The sequence below is a fragment of the Copidosoma floridanum genome, unplaced genomic scaffold (assembly GCF_036245765.1).
Source record: "Copidosoma floridanum isolate Cflo_tuat_1 unplaced genomic scaffold, Cflo_Japanese_pri ptg000021l, whole genome shotgun sequence".
Lineage (NCBI taxonomy): Eukaryota > Metazoa > Arthropoda > Insecta > Hymenoptera > Encyrtidae > Copidosoma > Copidosoma floridanum.
In genome coordinates, this window is record NW_028321898.1 from 30,119,681 (window position 1) to 30,147,548 (window position 27,868).

Sequence of the window (27,868 nt, forward strand, 5' to 3'; positions counted from 1 at the left end):
CTTCCGCTCGCGTCTTACAGATGTATATACACACCCACGAGACCCCTCCACCGGTATCGCGACAAAAAAAAAAAAAAAAAAACCATATCCAAATGGTAAGTAGGGAGATATTCCGCTCTCTCCGCGGCACACTGGTTGTACACCTGAGCCGCGGCGCGCATCAGTACCCGCGCACTCCTCGTCGCCACACCACCACGGCAGCGGCGCCGATGCGCCGAGTGCATTTATATATTATATACGTGCCGACCACTCTCCATCTATACAATCGAGGCGCGTGCAAGCTCCGGATGTACAACGCTTACTTCAGTCGGAAGCGCGATTTCGGTATCAAATCAACAAGCCCCCTCGAGGCGGTCATCGCACGTATAGTGCTGGGATAGATAGATAAGCATGTGTCCACCGGAGCAAAGCGAAATATTGTCGGGTTAAACAATCGAGGGGCATGGGTGGCTGTGCGATCTATCGTTCCGCGAAGCAACCCTCCGCCGAAGGGTAGCGCGGCGGTGGCTGTGTGTACATGTTGTTGAGAGTCTAGACCATCGATCCGGCACATCGGGGGGTCTCTCTCTCTCTCTACTTTCTGTGTGTGTGTGTGTGTTTGTGTTTGTTCACACTTGGTGCTCACGTACAAAAGTGACGTGTACCTACATGGATCATTTTGTTGACGTCTATTGCATCTGCATGCATTGTACTTGCTACTTACGTCTTTTTCTCCCCTAATACAATTATTTACACGTGTGTGTACAGCATGTCCAAGGAACGTGACTTCATTCGGCAAACTGCGACTTATTGAAATTTGTTGGCGCGACAGTGGTTGTTTTTCTTTTTTTTCCTTTTTTTAAATTATTTTCTTTTTACCCCCTATGTAAAAAAAAAAAAAAAAAGGCAATCGGCATCGTGAAAAAGTAATTACGGAAAGAATAAGGAAACATGAGGTACTCGAGCAAGGAGATCGAGACAATGGTGGTGGGTGACGGTATAATGGAGGAGAGCAACGGCAAGCTGAAAAACGGCGGGGGCGTGAAGAGCGAGGGTGGCGCGCTTATGGCCGAGGAGGGTCGGCCGGTCAGCAGCGAAATCCTCAACCCCTTCGTACACCGGCTCGAGCTCGAGACCACGTACGACAAACTGAAGGTTCGTACATGCATGTATATATATAAACGAATTTTTTTATTTTTTTTATTTTTTTATATTCGAGGTCGGGGGGAAGTTTAGAAAGGCGGTGTGCAGTGGTTTGGTTGCAACGGGGGTTAGGGGTTGCATCATTGCGAGGAGGGATAGACAACTGTACTCTTTTTTTTTTTTTTTTTTTTTTGTCTATATACGTATACCGTTTATCGTGCAGCGCGCAATAAAATTGCCCTGGACACGCGAACGAAAGTAAATTAATACGCCTTGTCCCGCGCTCCTGCTCCTCGTGTATTATGATTAATAAAACTTTCACGGTGCGTAGGGGGGGTTTTTCCTCGTTTAAATTGAATCGCTGCCTCTCTGTGTACGCTAGACTTGGCATCGTACTTTTTTTACGAGAATAACAAGTGCACACGGGTGTACTAGGCTTACAAAAAAAAAAAAAAAAAAAAACGATATTTCGAATCGGTGCTGAGTAACAACTGTACAAAAATGTTATCTTTTTGAAAATGACGTGGGAGCTTTGAAATGGTACGATAAATTGATGATATATAGGTTGGGTATGTCTATATATAGGTATGATTTTTACGAGTCGAAGCATTGTTTTTGGAATGAAACAATTACGTTGACCGAAAGGTTCTAAATGTCGATCGGTACGTGGTGGACATACGTTAAATAACGCAATCTTTCGCAAAACGTGATTATCGCGGCTAAATTGGGATCGAAAAAAAAAAAAAAAAAAAAAAAAAAAAAAAGTTAACGTAGCGAGCGAAAAGTATGAAGTGGTGGTGACACGTTTTTTCGCAGCCAACTTTCTCTCTCCCCAAAAATGCTTGTACAAGCATTTATACGCGCTATACAACTGTTAATAACGAAAGTGGAGTTGTGGAATGCGCTTTTGGATGGAAAATAAAAAAGCCACGCGCGCAACGTGGGCTCGTTTCTGTGAACAACACAATTAATTTTATTGGTACACATACGCGTACCTTCTGCTTTAAACTTGTTAGTTTTTGATTTTAATAATTGTACTCGATGACAGTTGGGAAAAAAAAAAAAAAATCGGCATCAACTGTTTTTTACACACTTGCATGGGTATGCTCACACATACACATGTAAAGAGAAAAGAGAAGATTTAGAAAGTGAGGTTGAATACATTCCAAATCGACGATTAAGGAGATGATGTATATATAAACCACACACGTACAAGGCAGGCACGTGCAGCGCGCTCGTTCGTTCGACGCAGTGATTCGAAATGGAAAAGATCGGCATATAATATATTATATATACGAGAATTAGGTATGCAACGTGCAAGTAGACTCGCCAAGTGGTAACCGAGGATGCTCACCAACACTTGGGCGTGTTTTTCCACCTGTCTCTGTCGGAGCGCGATACAAGAGAATAAGTGGTAAAAACATGCTTTTCTTTGTCAGGTTTGGTTTTCGATTCGACTATACACGAATTGGGCCAAAAAAAATGTGTAATTGAGAAATGATGTTCTAGCGCAATGTCAATATTGCTATCCGTTATGGTACAAGAATGTGCGGGGAAGGTGGAAACATAAGGATTTGTTAATAGGTGCGTGTTTGTGTTCCGTGACGAGTTATTGTTAGCGCTCATTAGTACGAGTGCGACACAAGTGGAGCATCATCCATCCGATTTCACTTCAATTTAATTGTTTGCAACTCGGAGTCTCTCCTGCGAGCATCAATCATACACACAAACGTATATTTCTGCGCTACTTCCGTTGAAAATATAAAACGTTTTACCACGCGCCCGAACTGGTTTATTACCTTTATTGGTTTTTAAACGTGTCGCTGAAAAAAGTGTCGGTAAAGTTAGATAACAATAGCTTCACGGCCAATACGTATATGAGTGTCTGTCCTTAACATTTTCGTGCTTAAAAATATCCGTCTTGGTTAGCATCAACTGACAATCAAATCGTTTTTAAATTACGTTCGCTGTACAAGTGCATTTGTTGCAGGTCAATTGAATATTCAATATTCGCCACAAGTGCGAACAGAAGCATCTAACGAATTTTTTCCTCAAATGACTATTTATTGTTAAAAGTTCTCCAATTAAATTTTTAAAGAAAATATCATTCCATGAATTTTTGAAAAAGTGAAACCTTCAACACTGAATCATTTTCGCAAAAACAATGAATTTGTTGTTGCTATACTTCAAATATCTATAGTATAAACCACTTGTGGTCGAGTGAAATTAAAAAGATGACACACGATAATCGAATATCCTTAATCAGCAAAAAGATAACTACAACTGCTATCACTAGAGTCATTTTTGAATAGTAAAAAGAAACGTTACAGTGCCTTGAAAGAAAAAAAATTACCTTACACATCACGAGTTAAATTAAAATACAACGAGAATTGAATTTATTTATTTTATTTTTTTGTTTTGTTTAGTCTGCACTACGCAATAGAATAACCGTATCGAACGCACATACGTGTAAAGATATCCGTGACATTGGCACTCGACACTTGACATTATAGCACTACTAACGATATACGCACGAGCTATCGCGGTTCTAAGCCATTAAATTACTTTGATATCGATTTGCGGGCAAAAAAAAAAAAGCCTCGTGTGCTAACGTTGCACGCAATATATTCATGAATATCATTACGTGTCTCGGTACATGTATATATAAATGTAAAAATAAATTCAAAAGAGACAACTCGTCGAACACTCGTTCCGACATCGAGGACTCGGATGTTACACGCGAGAGACAAGATCATTGTTATTCCGAGCAAGTATACTCCCGACAAACGCACCTTTTACGTAATGCACGATGGACATAATATTATGTTGGCTCGGTACGGGATGCGCACTTTTTCTTCGTCAAATTTTCGTACAAGCTAGAAATCGCTGGTGTGTAGCAGCAAAGAGTAAAAAAAAAAAAAAAAACCCCATCCGTGCAAGACCGAAGATTGGAACAAAACAATCAAACGTTCAATGTCGACCGATGTTTGTATCCTTGAGGGGGGGGGGAAAGAAGGATCAGGAGTATAAAAAACGCCGCACTCGGTGATCGTGATGTATAGAAAATCACGGGGCGACTTCGCATATATATATGTATGTACACGCGCAGGCGAGCGGACTAACTTTCTATGGATCGCGGAAGGAAGGCTCACTCTCTCGCTCACGGGGAGTATAGTATCCAATACAGGTATTTTCTGAACTCGCTCGCGTGCGATCACCTCGATGGTATAAGTATAGGCGAAGGTGCTAGGCTCCAAGTTAAACCTGTACGTGTGTAAGTAAGTATATACGAATCGAGAAAGGGAAGAGGAGCCCGTGCTTGTACACGTATACCTGTATGTGGTACGATCTTGCGGAGGTGATTCACCCGCGATCGGCCGCTGCCGGTTGGACTTTAATTCCTATCCAATTGGCGCTTACATCTGTTATCTGTATACATGATTATATTCAAGTACACGTTTAAAGCGCGCACAGTCACTTTGGAATTTCTTTTTTTTTTTTTTTTTTTTTTTTTTTTACAAAATGGATGGCTGCAGGCGTAGATATGTTGAAAGACAACCGGATAGAGTAAAGTAACCGATTCAACGCACATCCAAGTGTTTCGTTCTCTACGACCCAAGTGTATTTATGTCTATTGTTGAGGGAACAAAAAGTTTAGTTAAGTATAATAGGCAAAGTATCGATTTTGTTTTAAACGATTTAGATTTGCCGTGTATATGTGGAGGGAGACAAAATCGAGTGGAGATGTCGATTAACAATATATTTGAGTTCCACTCTGCTTCACGTTACCGATAAAAATCGTCGGCCAGCGCTTTGCTAGCTCGCCACTTTGACAAACCGTTAGATGTTATAACCGGTTGTGGAATCGAATTTTGAGCTTACCACGATCAAATATAGTGATGCGTATTCTCTTTTTTTTTTTTTTTGTTGCCCATCGTACGTACACGTGTATCTAAGAGAGATTTTCACGATCGCCGCAATTTCGTATTGCTCCGAGGGTAGGAAGAGATCGGTATCGCGTTGAAAGCCTACGCTGTGTACTTTGTATCCATCCGACCGAAGGTTTTCAAGAGCAAGCGAATCTAATTCTCGATCTTTTTGAAAATTGATAATGATTGGTTATCCGAAGAAGGTGAACACGAGAAAATCAAAATTCATTATGTCTTCCTTTTTTTACTTAATCTCTTTGATGGCATGGTAGTTTGCAAAAAAAAAAAAAAAAAAAAAAAAAATATTGTTCTCGTGAAAAATACTCAGATACATCGATATTCTTGAAGAGAGTAGATCAGTTGAATTTCACTTGGAGTGTGTTCTTTTTCGAAGATGCGGGTGTTGAGTTTCAAGAAAGTTTCATCGCAACGCTGGTGAGAAAATAAATTTTAACGAAGTAGAAGGGAAATTTTGAAGACCCCTTCGTAGCTTCGGAGCAATTATAATTGACGAGAAGAGAAAATTCAATGAACATTTTTCAGACGTCACGCTGGAGTTTGATGAAGCGTGAGGTTACATGCAAATGAAGTGTTCGAACTGGCTAATGGAGCAGAGGATTCTCGTGGAGCTTATTTAAAAAATAAAAAAAATAGATCAGACCATTTTCTGAAATTAACTTTTCTTCGTTTGTACAAAAAAAAAGTGCAAGACTTGTCGGAGAACATTAGCATCGCCTTACCGTGTACATTTGACGCGTGACCTTCTCGAAGACTAGTTATGACGATGAAATGGAACGAAATTGCTTTCGAAACGCAATCATCGCAGGTGATGGGTCCGTATCGATCGTCCGGCTCCCAAAATAAATCAACAGAGAAAATCGATTTGCCCAACGCGGTACAATCGGAATGTTTTATATCAGCATGGAAAATGAGATTGACCGCATTTTCTTTTCGTGTAGCTTTCGTTCTGTAGCCTCGAATCATCGTTTTCTCTCATCGCTAAACTATAATGTGACTACCGCGTACTCCTCGTGAACACTAGAACGTATCCGTACCATACCTAATTGTCTTCCGATTTTGATGAACAAAAAATAAAAAATATCGAGTGCACCTAACGATATTACGTGTTCACGCTAAGTAAGATATAGGAGATTGGTTTTTCTTCCTAGTTTCGAACAAGTAAAAGTGGTGTGATGAAAGTTAAATGGTAGCATTACCTGTGTACAGCTATAGAAATGTATACACCTACCATCTTAGGTAATATATTCCAGGAGATGAGAAGTAAAATCGATGTAGAGCTTGGCTAAACTTACTGATTACAATTAAAATGGTCCAATAACGGAATTTAAGCTGGAAAAAAGGGAATTTCTCCTCGAAACATTTCGTACTGTTACAGGATGGATAGATCGGTACAGCAACCCCTGTGTGTGTAAATTATCAACAATGGGTTTCGATGAGCGAAAGAAAACGTAAATGCACTTTCTCGGTCATCACTGCAAACCTACGAGGATTAAAAAAAGCTCTACCTCATTTCTCTTGTTTTAAACTCTTTCCAAACCCTGAACGCTAACAACGTAAAACATTCCATGCAACCGTATATTTCATAGGCCCGTTTCTATACTGCAGCATCCACTTTCTCCTCCACTTTTCGTTTAAAAAGATTATATGTTTGAGAAAAAAAAATTATACCCACTGTAAGGTCTATCGACAAAGCTATGCTTCCTTGTCAATTTTGCCATAAAATAACATCCGTCGCGCAGTTCCGCGGCTTTCAATATGCTCCGGTTCTAAGCGCTTTGTGGGTCTCGTGGCTTTCTTCGTACACCCAAGAAAGGGGGAAAAAAATAAAACGAAAGAAAGAAAAGCATCCGAGGACCCGAAACGATCTATTTCCCGTTGAGAACTCGATTCCGAGTGAGATGAAAACCGCACCTGATTCGATGCGGTGCCGTAAAGTTGGAGAGATTGGAAAAAAAGGGGGTGGGGATGCGGAAATCGTGTGCATTCGGCCGAGTATATCACAGTGTACCGAATGAGACAGAGCGATGTACAATGTATGAAAAAAAAAAAAAAAAAAAAAAGAGTAAGTAAGGAAAGGTGTAAGGACCTCGTGGCGAGGAGTTTTTAGTTGTTGATGTGGGGCATAAGTGTAGTGCTTAAACGTCAGAGGTAGGGCACGAGGAGGAGAATGTTGGCCCACATTTCTCCTCCTCGCGGCCAATGTGTGTGCGTTATTTCATCTCTCTCTCTCTCTCTTGGGACACCGTTAAAACTCCCGAAGATGCTGATGTTTGTATACGTATGTATACCGGTTAACGTGTGTGTTCGCGTGCACACGCGAAAATTATCGTTCGCATATCTATACAGGCGTTTGTAGACGACATGCACACGTACTATACATTGTTAATAATAATAATGAAGGGCGTTTGACAGATGATTGTATGTATTGAGGCTACGAGGGGATAGAAAATCCTCTCAAACGTATAAAAATACGAAATGTACCGTAAAATTTTGTCTATTTCAAAGAATGAGAGTACGTAGGCTTCAGTAAAATAGAATAAAAAACTTTGACTAATTTTTGCAATTATATACTGCAAGATTTTTCTTGCGTTAAATGGAACATTACTTTTTTTTTTTTTTTTTTTTTTTTTTTTTTTTTTTTTTTTTTTAGGTAATTCCAAAAACACATGAAAAAATAACAATTGAAAAATTTAGTGAAAGAACCAAAAAAAAGTCTTCGTCCCTGAGATTAGAGCACATACTGATAAGTTGTGGGTGTTAATTTATTTAAAAATAGTATATCATTGAATAATTAAAGGTATGAGAATTTATCTTTAAAAAAAATAATTTACGAGCCATTAGTTACAGTTTTTATATTTATTTTAAATTATAATCCTAAAAAAATGTGCTTTAAAAATAAATATTTTTTGTCAAATAAAATTTATCATAGAAATTTACATTAATTTATTAAAATCAAAATTTAAAAAAAATTCAAAAATTTATGACTACGATGAAAAAAAAAAAAAAAAAAAAAGTGTAGATATAAATTTAATATTTATGTTTGAATTGAAACTTAATTTAGGATACATTGAAAATTTTTTTTTAAATGGGTAACTTGATAAAAAATTTTACTCACTAATTTACAAAAAAATAGAGAGCTAGCCTACGTTTGAATTTTTTTTTAATAAAACATTTTATCTTTTATTCGTTTTTTTTTTTCTTATTAATATCTTCAACGGTTTTGGCTCTACCCGGATTTTGCTATAAAAAAGACAATTTTTGCATGAAAAAAATTCTTCAAGAAAGCAACCACAATCGTCCCGCAGGATTTTTCACAGGATATCGAACCAGAAATTAGTCTTCACCGCCCATCGAATATTCAGCTCTCACACTGACGAATTACTTTCGTTTGATTTGACGCGGATGTGTGCAGAGGTTCATAGGTATATGCCATAGTGAAAGTTATACCATTCTATAGGTATCATATATACAAAGCCGACAGAAATAAGTGCGCTGTTGAAGTAGATTCATCCATCGCGCGCACCTTGACTTTCTAGCTCTGGAACGTTCGTTCAAGTGTAAGTTGCCTAATAGGCATACCTGCATACTTACGTGATGCAGGTGTAGTTACTTTTTTTCTTTTTTTTTTTTTTTTTTGGACGACTATTCGTCGGACATCTTGAAATGGACAAGTAAAGACGCCAAAGTCAACCCTCTGATCATCCACGTGTTCATTGAAACATTGTACTGTAAAAAAGTGACGTAATTGTCAAAAATACAGGGAAGGATTTTTTTTAGGTAAAAAATTTGACACCTTTCGAGTCGAAGTTCTCTAAAAAGTGCACATGACTCTTATATAAAATCCTTCTGAAGTGTGAGATATTCGATTCTACAAACTTCCAATCCTCGCCTTGATCGTTATCTTAAAAAAATTGCAACGAATAAATATCAAAGTGCTCGCGATTAGTTGGTGGCCAGTCTGAAAAATCTCTTCTCTCCTTACACGTGTGCCGCTGCGTGTTTGCACAAGGAGATTTATAAATGTTACATCGTTGGCGTACATGGCAACGAGACAGTCCAGTGTGGAAATGAAAATTCACTATAATAATAGGAATGGAAAGTAGGCGACAATTGTGCCATCGATAACGGAATAATAAAAAAAAAAGAATAAGTAGGCACGCTGTTTATGCATGGGCAGACCGTGGGGGGTTATAAATAAAACGCGCGTCGAAATACAGAGACAAGATATTTTTTTATCCTTTTTTTTCAACGCCTCATTCGTGACGAATATATTTTTCTGTAAACAATGTTTTTAAATCATACAGATGCTATTTTTACAAGTCGCAGAAAAAGTAGCGACACTACAATCGTTGTAAAGTGCATATTTGATAGTATTGCCAGTAAAATCAATCAGCCCGTGCCACTAACTATATTGGAGTCTTCCAAGCTGTATGTATATCTTATTAAAAGGGTACGATTGTTTGATACAACTGTAAATGTTCAACATCAAAATGATTGTTGTACATCGTACGTACATTTTTATTTGCTAATAAATTCAGCATGACTCACAACACGTGAACTATAAGGAATTGCTATGTACTTACGGCTGGATTTATGTGTGTTGATAACAGGTTAACGCGATTTATGGGGAAAGAAGAACGAGGAAAATTTGAGGAAAGAAAAAATGATCGGAAGCATCGAATTTCAATGCCGATCTTGCAGAGAGCTAATATAGATGTATATATATTATATTCTTAAATATACAGGTGGATTACGTCCGAAGGGCAGTGCTGGCTTGGTTGGTCTAGCCTGGCAGAATTTATTTATTTCATGTTTAAGTTGTAGATGAGTTGTTGGCCAGTAATATTCACATCGCATGGGAAATCGATCACATGCAGTGGTAGAGTTGTCAATAGTTATTATTTAGACAAATTTAAAATGTACATACTACGCACTGTAACAAGTTTTTAATATTCACGCTGGAATCATAGTGATTTTTCATAGTTAATAAAGAGGAAAAAAAACCGATTAAATTAATCTACCAGAGAAAAATAGTGGTATTTAAAGTTGCAAAAGGACTCTTTTCTCATGTTGCATATTTTTATTGTTTTTTGTTTTTGCCAAATATTTTATTGGTATCTACTTTCATCATCATCGTGCGCAAACGTTTTCTTGTTGTTGATGATACACTGGATACAGCCGATGCTTTTTATAACGTTGATCCATTCCATTACAATAGCTTTCCTTGTTATTTCATAATATGGAAAAGACATCCGATGATTCATACGGTATTTCGAAATGGAAACTAACGACCACGCTAATGAGGAGTCGTATATCGAATCGATTGTGTAGTAGTAAATTATTTGAGTCGTTAAAACAATTTGGATAGCATAACTGTCATACGCAATCGTTATTAAGAGACATAGAAAATGTTTTGTTTTGTTTTGTTTTTTTTTTTCTAATACTCTTTCATTTTTTATTAAGCCGTTTTCCATTGAAAATGTCAATTTTTAGTTACCCTAGTTAATTATAAATAAAAAAATGTATTAATACTTGCACGGTGATTTTTCAACTATTTATTCACACAATGTTGCTAAAAATATTTATCATTGAAGAAAGATTTGATTTTGCTTAAAATTTTCCAGAAATGAATGCACAAAATATAACATAAATGCTGAAAGAAAAGATACATAAAAATTATTGGGGTTCAACGCTTTTGATAATTGAAAATGAATGTGTTGTTCATATATTAGTTAGACATTTTTAAATAATTTACACGACATTTTCTTATATTTGCTGTTGTATTTATTTATTAGAAATCCAGTCAAGTTATTATTTTTATACTTGAAGATCTTATTCGATTACGCTAAATAATTGATAGTAAGAAGAGAATATCAACTTGAAATTGTTCTTACTACCAATCATACAAATAATAATAAAAAAAAAAAAATTTGATAAATTTTGCTATCTTGCTTTTTTATTTCACATCAATAACTCTAAATTTTGAATAACCGAATGCCTATTAAAAATCAGTTTAAAAATCTACACAATACACATTACACAATCAATTTAAACGTCCTCGTTCAAACGCACCAGTTTAAGGAAAAAACGTATTCTACTCACGTACGTGAACAGACATACATATACAATTTTACGATCGAAAGCGTCACGTGCGACAATAGAGTTATCAACGAAAGTGAAAAAGTAAGAGCGATTACTTCGAGTTAAAAAGAGACGATCGTGATATAGGTGAATGAATTTCCAAGTCTGGCATTGCAATTAAAATTCATCGTTGCGCTTCAATGCTATTGACTGGATGCCTATTTAGAATATGGGTGTACGAGGTGCGACATGTACAAATTACGTGATGCTTTATCGGTAAGCATTGGATACAGACACGTCTTTTTCGCTGGGACAAGAAGACACTTACTCGCTTTTGAATATATGGTGAACATGCAAATTGAAAATTTGTAAATTTGATCTGATTCCGCTTGATTACTACGCGGCTGCACGCTAACCACGATCTTGTATTATTGGCTGTTAATTATAAGTGTTTTACTCTATTATTAATAACATTTATTATTATTACTATTATCATTTATTATTATTATTTATTGTTATTATTACACAACATATACCGCATCAGAAGTATACCTTTAAATTTATCGATTTCAAATTTATCGGAATTATTAAAAAATTTATCATTATATTATATTATAAATATAGATTAATATTTATTCGAACCACATGTATTCCGATAAATAAACTATGTACAGTAGAGAATAATTCCTAATGAAGATTGTGGAATTAAAAATAAAATCGCATGCACGTCGCAACTACCAAACACAATTTCTACAATAAATCAGTAACCTGCATAAATGTTAAAGGAAGTACAATTTATAGGCTTACTTGAAATATAATAGATTATTAACTTTCAAATTTTCACCTACAAACTGTACGCGCACATGGGCCAAAAAACATAGCAGAGTGTCTATGATACGTGGATCGGATTTTATTTGATAGCTCTCCCACTGCTCTACCTATACCATACCGCTGATGTACGTGGTTGTAAAAAGGGAACACCATCACGATGAACATTTATGCTTTCACTTAAAAATTATATAAAAAAAAAAAAAACGTAGGAAACATGGAATTTGATTATAGTTTAACAAAATTTTTATATATGAGAGTTTCGAGATAGGTAGTGTTTCGAGAGAAAAATTAAAAGTGCCATAAGTAATGGATTTCAGAATCAAGACCAAAGTTAAATATAATGTGTCACTCGCTAACTAAGATTTATCAGGTTAAAGAAAGTACTGATTCGGAGGCATTTTTTTATGTCAAATCTTGTAGTGCTAGTACTGCAAGTTTAATTTCATGAGGATAATAATGTCACAGACTTTTAATCGCAGGAACATGAGCAAAGGACTTGTCGAAATGTATATTACAATAAATTTATTTTCAACGCTGAATTTATGTTTTGGTCATTTTTATTTTTCCGCAAATCACTGCTTATTAAGATTCATCAAGTCCTTCGTTTATGTCTGCGATCGAGGTGATGATTAAAACTCAAGAAAAAAAAAAAAAATTACTGCCACTGAAAAAGAAAATGCCCTCAAGCGAGTCAAGTAAGCGGTTTCTTCAAAGCAATTTTTAAGTTAACGCTTTCGATCGTATACTGTCGGCATTTACCGGACATCAAATAAAAAAAAAAAAAAAAAAAAAAGTGGCAACAGTGCCAGAATATGACGTTTGTACTATCATTAAAAAAAAGCTACAAAGTAATGATACCTTAATACCTCAGTAAACTAGAGATATGCGATGAAACTTCGCTTCCGCCGTTGGTATGAAAATCCCATAGCTAGGTGTCTCATTATTAATGTAAAAGTTTCCACGCCAAGATGTAGGTCTTCGCATCGGAGACTAATGACACACCGTCCCATGTAAACAGCAAAGCCAACCCAACAATTATGTCGATTGAACGCGCTGAAATAAAAATCAGTGAAATTAATTTGAAAAAGCTGCTGCAATTGAGGGGAAAAACTATTAAATGGTAAAAACGAGCGAACGCTATGGAGAGAGAAACTACCGGAGTTAAGAAGCGTTATATAATAATTATAGGCTCGTGTAATTTTACGATGGTCGATGGAACTACTCAATGCGCGTATACGTGTGACGCTATAATATAATTATGGCAAATATTTGTATATATGCTGCGTACACAGTCATGTACTACGCGTATTTGTGCAGAGTTTTCGAGAGGATGCTATATATACGCGGGGGAAAAAACCGCTAGCGTAACCTGGATCTCGGTGGTGCATGCCTACCTACTTACCACGATCAACATCTCTGTTCGTGCCGTTTGACTCTTGCGCGGCTCCCAATGCTTGCTTAGGCTCTTCTTTTCTCTCTCTCCCTCTTTTATCTCTGTAGGTGCACTTAACATGGATATACATATATCGCATACACTGAACGTCTCTATTTCTCATTTCAGTTTTCAGATGATTATCGCGTGCGTGAGAAACTGCGAAAGCGCGATGAAAATCTTCGTTGGTGATTGTATGTGGGTAGACAGGGTACAAATTACCGAATTTCATTCGTGGAATACATCAAAGGAATTAATTTAATGATATCGAACTCTGGAAACGATTACTCTAAACAGCAGCTTCACAAACTTGTCCGTGACATTCCAGTTTTTTCACGGTACACGTGAACATTACTTACCTCCGTGCTCTCGCTTATATGAGCATCCAAAAAAAACCAATTACTTATATATTTTCATATTTGTGATTATGTGCCTAACAACTGAGTTATTTGTAAGAAATAATTTATGCACTACAATTATTATTGCCTCTATATTTCTTAAAGTTTTACTTATAAAAACGTTTGTATACTAATTTCCATTGATTATGTTACAAAATAAGCTCATCTTTGATTTTTTACGAAGTTTTTTTAATACCCGTACAATAACCAACATAATGAAATATCTTTTTTTTTTTTTTTTAATTGAATTATTAATTTTATTTATAGTTATTTGCTACAAGTACCTCTCCTTTTTTTAAGAATCAAAAGTAAAAATTGTTTCACAGAGAATTTCTTGGTAGAAAAAATTAAAGACACTAATATTAAAACACACGATGTGATACGTTGGGTAGACACAATGCGAATGGTAAGTGTAAATCAGTCAACCAATGCATCAGAGGTTTTAGCGTATTTTCCAGGCCCCGTATCCATATTCACGCGGTGAAAATATAATCAAACGATAATCCGCAATAAACAGGTAGTGCGTACATGCGTATATGTATAAGATACAGGTATACATGGAGCGACGAGGACGACGAGCATCACCGCGAGAAAGGTCGACGGCCAAGAGCCACTCCGCGCTTGTATAACGGACGCGGGACGAGTGAACGGTATATTTATACTACGCGCTATGCTGTATATATACACGCTGCTCCGGTGCCACACATGCTTCCGTATAATATTTGTGGGAGAGCGCGTTCGATGGGGTGTATACATATGCATGGGTGTACCGTCCTTGGCTCTCGATCGACCCAAATTTCCCGAGAGACCGCGAATCTCCTCGTTTCCTTGTGTTGTTCCCCAATAATCAGCGTCACCCTTGCCTACTTTCTTGCTTCAACTGAATCGGTGAAGTTTACTTTACCCACAATCAGCATAGTGTGTTCATGTGTGTGTTTTCCCATCTCGATCTAAATCGTGGGATAACATTTTTTGTTAATGCAAATCGGTGAATAATCGGTTAATAATTTAAACAACTAACCAACGCGTTGGCGAGGGTTCACCAAAAAATTATAAAAAACGTTCATTCACCGAGATACCAGCTAGGTACATTGTAGCTACATTTATTTTACAGGACAAACAAAAATTAAAATACGGGGGGGGAGTAGGTAAATATAGAAAGATGCATTATCGGAGTTGTTATACAGATCGACAGGTCGAAGAAGTCGATTAATAAGCATGTGAGCAACAATATCAATTCGGTTGGAGTTGAGCGAATTTAGGTAATTGTTGCTTATCGACATAGGGTGTATTTACTTGATTTTACTAATAGTAAAAAAAAAGAAGCAATTCCCGTTTTATAAGAACAAAAAAAAATAAAATAAAGACTTTAGCTCTCTGAGTCAGACATCTTGTGGGGTTATTGTCCTAAAAACAAAAAAGAAGAAGAAATTCGAAATTTTTCTTGGCACATCTACTATACATCCACACGTCAGGAGTTATATCGACTGGCTGTGCACTACATAAGAGCTGAGTAGGCGGTTCTTTGCTTTTGGCTCAAAAATCTGCTGAGCCATCGCAACGGGGGCTCTCGCCCATTGTTGTATTTTTTTTGCATCTTTTGCATCTTTTCTTCGACACTGCTCAATACACTTTTGACAAATTATTATTTGTTCCAGAAATTTGATACTTTTACTATAAACGAACGGAACTTCATTGTGAAATCGTTGGAAAAAAACAAATGAAAATGTGTCTATCTACCCTTTACGCTCGAGCGTGTGTCCATGTACTTCAAAAATAGAAAATAATAATAATTTTAATAAGTATTTGTTTTTATTCATTCGGGTGTTTCTTGATGGGAGTGCGGGGAAAAAACAATAATTAGTTTTCTAAGAGATGGCACTGACATGTTCGAATGACAAACGTACAATTTGACTATATATGCGCGATGATGAGAGAAACAAAGTAAATAAACGAAAAAAGGCTGAGCCTCTTGCTCGAGAGCCACGCGGGATGTTACTGAAATTACACCCCGCTTAACCGCAGGTATAAGCACAAAGTACAGTTGGCGTGGAAAAATTTAATTTCACTCGGCACTATACTAAGTGGAACGTGGCTTGCACGATGCCCACGCTATATTCTAGCTCACTGGAAATAACCATGGAAAGTGAGATTTTTTTTAAAAGTCATTTTCTCCTCTTTCCATTTATGTTCATATATGGTGCGACGCTTCATATCGTATTCTCCAATAAGTCGTATATACGGTTTTGGAAAAATATTACAGTCGGGACGATTCGTTAGTGTGTGGAAATATTTTTCAGGTACTTACACTGTTAGTACGAAGATGAATTGTATCTTCCAATACATCCAGAAATATTGAGACAATTTGAGGCTTTATTTCGAAGCATTTCCATCTTTACCTTTAATCTCTATACAGCTTATATTTTGTCTATTTTTTAAGTATTTGTCCAAAATTTTTGTCATTGCGGGTTCAATTTAGAATAACCTTATACTTTTAATTCCTGAATTATTTACATTGAGAATAATAAAAAAAAGTTTTGAATAAATAATACTCCTTTGTTTTCACACCTGTAGCAGCACGGACATACGTAAATAATATACATGTATGCTCCAACTTGAAAGACTGTACACAACGAAACTCGCAACGAAATATTTATTAGAGAGCATGTGTGACGTCTTGACGCACACCCAAAAGAGCAACTCAACACGTGTATCAAAAAATACTTTAGACTAGTCAATACAGATGATGAAATAAATTTGTAATGAAATTATTATTTTTTTTTTTAATTTAAATTTGATAATCTTAACGAAAGTCGCTAATGAGAGACAATCCAATACAAATGGGGGTATAATGTAATTTAATATTTGACTCTGATTTCTTGATACCGATTTAAAAAGATTATCATTCGAATAAAACTGACATACCAAACAGTAAATAAAATATTTGCGTTGCATTACATATATTTTTTACGAGGAAAATACATAAACATACAAAAATATTTTTTTTTTTTTTTTTAATTTACCAACCAATTAAAATTTTCTTTTACAGGCGATTTTTCTAACGATATTCCTGTTGCCAGTCAGACTCATGGCAATCACGGCCCTTGTGATAATGGCATGGCTTCTGGCATGCGTAGGACTTCACGGACTGTCGGAAGAGGATTTGAGAAAGGCACCCCTTAAAGGCTGGAGGCGGTAAGTCTCGTTTTTTAGGCATGACCGCCCCGAAGGAATGACTCGTATTTTTACCAGAGAAAAAAATGTAATCATACTTGAGTCGCATATTTTTTTTGTACAAAAATAATTTTTAGCGCAACTTGAGATTATTTCACATTAGGTGTGTGCAATCGGCTGTACGTGTAGTAGGTGATCAAAATTCTAAATAACTCAAGTAATTTTCATTTGATTAAAGTCAATTTTATTGTGCTTATAACTTCATTGTCGTACTAAATGACAAAGGGCATTTGAGAAGGTTTTGTCAAAAGAAACATTTTTAAATATATTTTTACAACTGAAGAAAAAAATGCACAGTTTGCCCCTTAAAACGTTTTCGATTTTGTTGTGACACAATTTTTTGCATTTAATAAAAAGCTTTTATCCGTAGCAGTAAAAACTTTTGTTTTTTCAACCAAGCACTACTTAGAAAAAATAAAAAAATTTTACATTACATACCTATTTTACCTTAGGTTGGATTACAATTTGCCTATTAAAAAAAAAAAAAATTCATCTACAACAATATAATGGATTTAAAATTCGTAATGTCTTGGAACAGTATACTTTTTTCCAAAGGTGAAATTTTCCTTAAAATGCCACGATACTGATCTAAATTGTACGATCTAACGTTGAGTAAAAAAATTATTTCAAACACAATAAAATTTTCTAATATAAAATATTACGCACGATATAAAAACACTTTTTTCTCTGGCGATAAATGTATCAGTCGTGCCTTTTGTACAAATGCGTAGTATCTTGGATTTCCTTCTCAAGACTCATCACAATATTATCTCCTACATGTACATTGTGCCAACGATCGTAGTAGTTGTATCCACACTTCCTCTTGTTTATCTTTTTTCTTTCATAATTTATACCTCATTTCCGTGCGTATAATACGTATCGGAGTTACTGAGACACGTACGCTATGTAGTTAAAGGCACCAGTGCGAAATTGTAATATAAAAAGAAACGAAAGGCACGCAGCGTTTCTTTCACTGTACAAAGGCTGTATAGAGACGCATGCATGGTCAGCTTGGTCGGAACAACAAGGCCGTAGAAATGTTTATAGTACTTAATGCCACGCAGCGACGTTGAAACGGAAATGCTTGCGGCAGCTTTGCGTTTGCTACGTTACATTTTTAATTGCATGATGTGCAATAAACTTTCTAAAACGACTAATACTGCTTACAACTAATCAACAGAAATAATTGGTCACTCGTTTAATATTTTATACATTATGCACGTCGTCATGAAATTTTAAAAGTGTTGCATTAAAAAAAAGCACCGTGTACGATATAATATTAAGTTAATACTAGAAAATGGGTAAGTGTTAATATATTCGGGTGTAAATTTTAGAAATCGTTTTTTTAGTACCTTTTGTAAATCAATTTTATCAATTATTCAATATTTTATTTATTTTTACGATCGCCCATACTTGCTATACGTTTTCTTGCTTCAATTAATAATTAATCAATGACTATCGTTCGTGTATTGTGTGTTTTTGCTGTAGAGTGACTTTTTTTCTTAGAAAGTTAAAAACTTCTAAACAGTTAAAATAATTTTGTACGTCGTTTTTTAATACAGTAAATTGAAAAGTTTAAAATTAACTCCAGCCATTTATTTATTTTTCCACAAAAAAATGTTTCTTTAGCTGGTTTTTTTTCAGTCTTTTGATAAACTTACAAAATCCTCTTTTTAATTTAATGTAATGCTTACTTCTATTTTATAAAATTATTTTTTCTGTCGTATAACCTTCTCAGAAAAAAAATTAATTTCACGTAAGAAATAAATAAAAAGTATTTGTTCCAATCGTTAAATTAAAAAAAAACTTATGCACGATTAAGGCAAAAAATATATATATATATATGTATTTGTTTCGAGTAAAGAAATTTTTTTTGAGTGGATTAATCTACCCGTCAGTGTTTTGCATAAGGCATCAATGCCGCAAACATATCTGGCAGCATATAGACTATGGCTTTCAAAAAAGACGTCAATAGTGGTACTAGAAAGATCTAGCACATCACCCCATTGAATAAATATGAAGCAGATTTTGTACTGCACGTGATGTTTAATACATGCACTACTGTCTGTACATATAACAATTAACTTTACATATATGCATAACAGCAGCTTCAGCATGTAACCCTTATAGAATGCAAATTTTTTTTTTTTTTTTTACCACTAAACTCACAGTATACATGACTAATTATACTAATTAGATAATATACTTGATTCATAATACTAATAAAAACAAATGCACGCATGCACTTGGGATTGAAAAAAAAAAAAAAAAAAAAAAAACGAACGAACGAACGAACAAATGAAAATCCCAGGAAGTTGCGAGTGGTTACCTGCTGGGTGATGAGGGCTTTCTTCGTCTGCGGAGGCTTTCACTATCTGAGGGTGAAGGGTCGCCAAGCTAGCTTCAAGGAGGCACCCATACTGGCACTCGCGCCACACTCAACTTTCTTCGATGCTCTTCCTGTTACTTATCTCGGCGGTCCGAGTATCGTCGCCAAGGCGGAGACCAGTCAGCTTCCGTTCTTTGGGAGTAGGTGTCTCTTTTTTGTCTGTGTTGTAATTTTATAGGGTCGTTTTTTTGTTTTATTTTATTTTGTTTACTTTGTTTTTTTTTTTTTTTTTTTTTTTTTTACGTCATTGTTGATTTGATAAGAATTTCACGAGGTCGATTCGGTTTGGTCGCGTTTTATTTAATACATCAATATGTTTACATTTTTTTAATAATATCTCATTCTATAAAATTTGTCTTTAAAAAAGTACTCATTTTAGGTGCATGATTTCCGTTTGTTCATAGTTTTTTATAATATCAACATTTTTGTCGTACAACAACTTGCGGAAATACATTCAATTTCACTGAACAATTTTTATTTTATTTTTTTTTTAACAGCGCTAAAATGAAAAATTAAAACGTGACGTCGTGCAAGGAGCATATTTAAAAAAAATTAAATGTATGTATTTTTTTTTAATTAACACAGGATACTTTTAAAAATTACGGTAGGATGTACTCGAATGAGTATTACAAAATATCGTATCGATCGCGGACGTCACTTTGAAAACCTTAAACTTTTTTCTCGCTCTTGACCAATTTACATAACGTTATGCAACTGTAATAGCATAATGCAATTATCTGAATTCGGATTAGACAAATCGAGTTTAGAGGCATGACAAAAATGTCAAGTTCATTACGTTTATCGGACAAGCCAAATTTATGCCAAATCGTGTCGTGGATAGTATCATTCGGTGTAATAATCATGTAAAGTTGCGCAGGTAGTTAGAGCATAAAACATTGGAAAAAACCTTTCTAAAAAAAAAAAAATTTTTTTTTTTTTCTGTAACGTTCAGTCTCCATAAACAGTAACAATATGTACATAAATGGTGAATGGGATAATAAAATATATGATTGTACATAGTCTAACAGTAATTAAAATGCTCATTATTAATTCATCGAATCTCACACTGATAAAAAATAACAAACTAACACAGTAACATGCTTTTCTTAACATGAAGGGACAGTGGATTTATTTTATTAACAAAATGTACCATAAATCACGTCTTAATAATATTCTAAAAAGGTTTGTATGTATATACCATAAAAATACTCAGAGGGATACCCACAATAGTTTAACATGTACTTGCACAATCGAGGACGGAAAATATTTTTTTTTTCTTTTTTCTCGTGTACATACACGTTTTTGCGATAAGCACTTGCATTGAGGAAAAATAAAACATTGGACCATGTCGACACGCATTGTTAAACACACATGGATTATTGTCAACGTATTATTTTCGAAACAATAGTCCATGTAATTATAGTCGTAAAAAAAAAAAAAAAAAAAAAAATTCCGCTTATAACGGCGTCTCGAATACATGTTATTTTGGTATTTTTTCTCAATGCAAGAGCGAAGAAAGAAATAAAATAAAAGAAAAGAAACTACCAATCGTTATAAGAACGGGGTTGTTTCCGATCATGAATATGAAAACGCACGTGGCAACTGCAACAACAGACAAGTGGTGCCGTGGCTTTGCCTACTGGGTCGCTGGACGTACCAGGCGGGCGGTATGAGGCTAATCGTGCGAGGAAGACAAGCTACGCGGGCGGAAGCTCCTGTTCTCGTGGTGGCGCCCCACTCGAGTTTCCTCGACGGTGGCATCGTCTACAACACGGGGTTCCCCTCCATCATCGTCAGACGCGAGTCCGGTCTGAATCCCTTTATAGGAAGTATGTGGAGATCCCCTCCTTTTTTTTTTTGTTTATTCATTTGCATTCGAAAACAAACGGCTAACTTAAGAGGTCCTCTCTCTTGTTGAACCTATGGTATACTTACCCATCAGAATGGTTCAAACTTTCCCGGTTTTTTAATTTTAATAAAGAAATCTATACCTGAAATGTAGCATCTAGACCTCGCTTCTGAATAGATTTTTTTTTTTTTTTTGTTGTAGAATTAGTTTTTAAGGTTTCCACCTCCACTTTTGTATCTTGAAATTTTTTTTTACATCTTGAGAAATTACGATCTAGACTAAATTATCGCGTGTAATAAAATTTAAAGGTAATAATAAGCAAATTCTACATGCGACAAAAGAATTCTACAGTGCGTAAGATGAGTGGTAGCTAGTATGTTGTATTAAGGAAATTTTTTTTTTTTTTTATTGAGAGAAATTATAAGAAGAATAGACGATTTTCAACTTCATTTAAAAAAAAAAAAAAAAAAATCGTTTGTTAACTTTGTTACTCAACAACATACTTGTACTTGCTGTGTTAAATAGTGCAGTTTGAGGCTTCATATTTGTAGAACGGCTCGATCGACCCAAGGTAAAATTTTATCCTCTGCGATATGGCAATGGCATAAAGTGATGTGGATACTATACGAGTGTACTCTGTACGATGCTTTATTTAAGTGGAAAAAAGACGATACAACAGTAATTTTTTAATTTTAAGCCAAGTATACATATACAATTGAGCTATAATTTTCTTTACGATAAACTAGCTCTTTGAACACAGTGCACCGTAATAACTCAAAGAAAAATTGAATTTTTGTAAAACTACATAAATAAATACACGTAACTTTGGTATAGGAGGGATACCATCACACGTCAATTCTGAAAAAGTCGTCACTTTTGTATTAAGGTCACAGATAAGAATAAAATTGAGTATAAAAGAGAGCGTCAATGCTTTAGCCACGTTTGACGCAGATAGAGTCGACTTATTTAGTCCGCGAAATCTACATGTAAATTTTAGCTCTTAACTAACTCCTGAAATTTACTCCTACAATTTTTTTTAGTCAAGAAGATTCCGCTTTAGAAAAAGCTCATTTTACCCAACCACTAATATAATTCCTTAATCGAGAATAAATTTCAAGACATCAAAGAGGAGATTAGCACTTTTAAAACTTATTCTACAACCAGCGAAAAAGTTACAGGCATTTCAGCTCAAGAGCTATATTTCAGGCTGATTACTTCATGGAGATAAAAAAAATTTCAAACCTTTTTTTTTACAAAACTATGTGGAAGAATGAAAACACACTACACTGGTTTTCCTTTTATTATGAAACAAAATTTTTACTCTCATCTTTTTTGGACATCAGTTCATAGGTGTCACATGCATTCTTACAAGATGTATCTACAAGAGATTTTATACCATTGTTACGATTCTCGAAAAAATATTTTATTATTCCATTCACTACACGGATGTGGGCGTGAAAAAAAAACAGAAGCGTCAAAACAAAAAAATTGCGTAACGAGGAAAAAAAAACAAAAAAAAAAAAAAAAAACATGTGAGTAATTTTTGTAATTTACAAACCCAACAGAACTGATAAACTACACGCAGCCAGTGTACGTATGGCGGGATGACCCAAACTCCCGGCAAAACACCGTCAAGGAGATAATCGAACGCGCCACTTCCAAGGAGGACTGGCCTCAGGTACACTACCCGTACATTAATTATAATCATCGAGGGACGAAATGCATGCATTTTCAATAATTTTTACTGGCATATATTTTACACCACAATTATAATTATAATATCATTGACGACGCACCTGCCAGGTGATGATATTCCCGGAGGGCACTTGCACGAATCGTTCGTGTCTGATCACCTTCAAGTCCGGAGCCTTTTATCCGGGCGTGCCTGTACAGCCTGTGTGCATCAGGTATCCCAATAAACTTGACACCGTCACCTGGACCTGGGAAGGACCTGGAGCGTAAGATTTTTCTGTACCATTTGTTTGGGAAAGCTTGGCTTTTCTAATTTTTTTTTTTTTTTTTTTTTGTTTTTATTGGTAAGAACGACATTATTGCAACATACATAAGCCAGATGGACACAAAAATTTGGACATAGAGACAAAAAGATTTAAAAAAAAAAAACAACTGAGAGCTTGAATAGATGGAGCTTTCAGAATTCAAGATAAAATCTTCGTGTTTAAGTCTCATAAAAATAACAAAAGGCGATTCCTTTGTGTTGAATTGACGTTGTTTTGCTGTTCAAACTTGACTGGGGTACAGTAATATTAACAATAAAAAAATACAGTTGCAAAAATATTACGTCGACACTGCGTCACGGTTGTCCACCGATAATCCAATGGCAAAAAATGTAAAGTTCAATGAAACCTTTGTTGTGACGAAAGTACAAATAAAAAAAATTTGCAGGTTGAAGCTGTTGTGGCTGACGCTCACTCAGCTAAATAGCTGTTGCGAAATCGAATTTTTGCCGGTCTACCACCCGAACGAAGCTGAAAAACTCGACCCCAAACTCTACGCCAACAACGTGCGACGCCTCATGGCAGAGTAAGTGTCCTCGTGTACTTGTACACTTTTTGTGGGTCACGCGTGAAAGAAAAAGTTTTGCGATATAATTTCGGTGGAGGTGTTATCTAGTTGTGAAGGCAAATACCAAACCAGGGAAAAATATCGAAAAGTTTGGTCTGTAACGTAGAGCGAGCAGTTTGGGATGCTAAACCATCCTTTGCTGTTATTGTCGCGCGAAAAAAAAACATGTTACAACTTCGTATACGGAAGGGAACACTTTGATGTATTGTTTCAAGTATATAGATGTATACGAAGCAGTGAAGGATTCGATTACGATGTGTTACCATATACACTGCTCATATGTATGCAAACGTGTGCGAATCCAATCGGAAATGTTTTTTTTTTGGTTTTACTTAGAAAGAGAAAAATAAATAAAAATAATAATTTTTCTCCATAACAGAGCGTTGAAGATTCCAGTGTCGGATTACACGTACGACGACTGTCGAATAATCAGTAAGGCGCACCAGCTGCACTTGCCGAACGCTTCCGGTATTGTGAACGCGCACAAGCTACGGTACAAGCTCGGGTGAGTTGTCGTTCGATTGTTTGACAACAGTGTACACGTTGGGTAAACAAAAACAAAAAACAAAAAAAATAATAATTTTTTTTTTAACGTTACTGTGTGCGTAGATTGTTGCAAAACAACACGGAGGAAGAGCTGGTGCGCAAAAAATCCTCGGGATTTCCGGAGATGGTCGACTACCAGGAGTTCGTGAGGATGCTAGGGCTCGACGAGAATAATACCTCGGCGCAGACGTTGTTCAAAATACACGATAAGGTAAGAGTACAGTGGGTGTGCTTAGTGGTTAGATAATTGTTTTCAATAATGTACTTTTTTTTTTTTCTTTTCTTACAACAGCGGGATCAAGGCTTCGTCGATTTCGAGGAATACATATTTGTGGTCTTGGCCATTGCAAACGCGAACACCGAACTGGATCTCGTACAAGTTGCCTTTGAGGTATGTTTGTTTTTTTTTTTTTTTTTTTTTTTTGTTGCACTGGACGTTACTGACACACATCACGGATTATTTAAAAAAAATGTTTTTTCAAAAGGAGCATATATGCATTATACGCATTGAACTTATCTTTATCTTAAATAATTTTTTGATAAATACCTTGTTTTTTATTTTACGGTAAACACAATGAAAAAATAATTACAGTTGAATGCAATTGTTGGACAGTAGAATTAAATTGTTTTAAAAAAATTACGTCTTATATGACAAATTTTTTCATTTGTTCGGATTTTATGAAAAGTAGTATAAAAAATACAAATTTAATTCTTAACTGAATCGTATTTTAATTAAAAATTAACTTTGATTGTTACTCGAAACTTTCTGCAATTAAGAATTTAATTGAAACGTCAAATAAAATACTAATCAATTGAAAAATGTATTTATTGGACTGTAAATTAATTAAGATTTAATTAAATCGTTTAGAACTCGGCTCGCATCGTTTTTTTAAAAGATACGATTAAATTGAATTTTATAACTTCATAACTCAAATATGATGATTTTATAATATTCGCTTAGATATAATTGAAACTATCAACATTCAAGTATTTTCTAAGCGCCAAATTCATTAATTATTCACGTGATTTTTTTTTTCCCTTTAATAATTCATTTTCATCCTATGCATGTTTATTTAATTTTTTAACATATTCATTTACGTAACTTTGACTCATTTACACTTTCATTAATTTTACCGCACATTCGATTTTTTTTTTTTTTTTTTTTTTTACAATTACTAATGTATTATTTATTTACATCAGGTCTGCAGCTCGAACGCAAGTAACACGCTAACTGCTCTGGAACTGCGAAAGGCCCTGCGACTCTCACTCTGCTTGAGCGAAGACGAATCGGACCGGATTTTCCAGCAGCTGCAACGCGAGTACAATTGCAACGCCGTAGATCATGGTAAGCGTGTTTAAATGGACCTTGGTCTCGCCCGTTCATTCAAAATCAATAAATGACCATTTTTTTAATTACTTAAACGCAGAAATGGTACTGGCAGCGCTAAGCGGTCGGCCTGAGCTGCAGCACCTGTTCGTCGCATCGGAGGCGAAGCGGAAAAAAACCATTTGAGAGCGTCTCTTCGCCAAGACCCCGAGCACCCCGGTCGCGGCGACCATGTCCAGCCTGCGACATCATCGTCACCGCGACTCACACAGCAAGCCTCTGGTGCACGAGGCGTCCTCCGGCTTCACTGAACTTGTCTAAGTGTTTTCACCATAGTTTGTACGTTTGTCTATATGATCGTTTGATACCCTTTTTTTTATTTTTATTTTTTTTTCATCGCGGACTATTGGAGATAATTGTCATCTGTACACGCGCGTACAACTGACCGACAGGCGTGTCCGCGTGTAGAGAGAAATCGAATCGTCGCACCGATGTTTGCTCGTCAAAATTAATCATCATCCAGCATGGATGATTTTTCTTTATTTTTGTTTTTTTTTTTTTATCATTTTCCATGAAATAATAAAAAAACTTGCGTATGCGAGAAAGCGAAGGGGGTACACATTACATGGCCGATAATTATGTTTTTTCCGTAAAATGATTAAGAACGTGAAAATTAAAAAGTTAAAACAAAAAATAAAATCAAGCGAGTCTTTCAAAAGAGGCTGATTGTAATAATACACGTATATAGGGATAAGTGTATAGCTGCACGCGAGCTAAGTATATAATATATTATATTATAAGCTCGACGGTATGTGTACAGGATATACAGGTATGTAAATGAGCCGGTACGTATTATACGGCCGCGGTGTTTTCTCGGGAGAAAGTCTTCTCTATTCTCTTTACTTCGGCTACGGTGACATTCGAATGCGGCGTATATGTCCACATTGGCACGCTCGCGTGTCCTATCTCATTTTTTCCTTATTTTTCTTCAAATCATCCTTCGCGGTCTTTTTAAATCTGAAAGTAATTTTAACTCCAGGGAACTGAATAACACATTTTGGGGGAGCTAGTTCGTTGAGTCATTTGGAACTTTTTAAAAATGAAATCTCAGCTATTTTATGTTTGGGGAAAAAAAAAAAAACAGTACCAAATTTTATTTTATTTTTTCTTTCCTCCACGCGTGTGTTATCAATTCATAGAGTAGTGAAAGGAATTAAGTTGTGGGAATTTTTTTATGTAAAAGTAATAGCCCTCGAAAATTTTTACAACACGTCAATTGTAAGCGGTGGGCGGCCTACATTTTTTTTTCTTCGACGTTTGCTTGGCGAACATTTATGTAGAAAACAAGGGTTGATATATCCCTCGGTAAATGGAGCTCGGTTTTTCACAGTCGTGTACATAGTAAGTGGGTATAAGAGCACTTTCATTAAAAAAACTCTTGTTGGGAGTCACTCAAAAATTTTTACGCACGCCTTGGGAACAGGGATTTTCACACGAATCCAATAATGTGGAAAAATGTACCAACGCTAAATATTTTCAAAAAGTGACATTTTTTTGGCCTTTTGTTCGCGTGGATTCCATCAAACATTTTCAATTTTGCGCTGATGAAAGTTTTTGAACAAAACAAATTTTTTTGTTTAAAAAACTACAAACATTTTAAAGAATTTTTTAATTTTTCCAAAAAACTTTAAATATGCTGAATTTCTCTTCGTAATAGGGCAAAATTCAACTTAAGTTTGTTAAACGTCCTTTACTTTATATTTAGAATATTTCTGGCTTTTCTAAAAGTATACGGAAGATAATAATCATCCCAAAAATTTTTTTTTTTTTTTTTCAAAGGACGTACTTACAACAGAGTTTTTTTGTGAAATTACTCGTACGCATACATGTTGAGACACATAGTATTGGTTAATCTCTTAATGAAAAAATCTCGAAAAGTAGAAATAAGATTAAGAAAAGATGGCTTGTTTATTTCAAACGCAGTTTAAAAATGCGTTGTTAACTAGACCGCACGTATATGTTTAAAGTGAAAGACGAAAATTTGTTCAGATCGACCGTTGCTAAGAATTTATATAAGTTGTATATAAGTTTTTAAAAAATAGCTACATGTTATTTGTTATTTATAT

General features: G+C 35.4%; 1 protein-coding gene across 2 annotated transcripts; it reads left to right on the forward strand.

Annotated features, from left to right (window-relative positions):
- Positions 1 to 183: 183 nt before the first annotated feature.
- On the forward strand, positions 184 to 27,546 carry LPCAT (lysophosphatidylcholine acyltransferase). Of its 2 annotated transcripts, none has more exons than XM_089594574.1 (11): positions 184 to 1,134; positions 16,864 to 17,009; positions 19,360 to 19,577; positions 22,852 to 22,964; positions 23,090 to 23,244; positions 23,690 to 23,827; positions 24,249 to 24,374; positions 24,479 to 24,626; positions 24,708 to 24,806; positions 25,616 to 25,760; positions 25,843 to 27,546. In XM_089594574.1, the coding sequence occupies exons 1-11, from the start codon at positions 931 to 933 to the stop codon at positions 25,926 to 25,928; spliced, it is 1,578 nt and encodes a 525-aa protein (XP_089450700.1). In that variant the 5' UTR covers positions 184 to 930; the 3' UTR covers positions 25,929 to 27,546. The 2 variants fall into 2 exon arrangements, with proteins under 2 accessions (XP_089450700.1, XP_089450701.1); XM_089594575.1 differs by lacking the exon at positions 19,360 to 19,577 and adding an exon at positions 21,052 to 21,266.
- Positions 27,547 to 27,868: the final 322 nt, after the last annotated feature.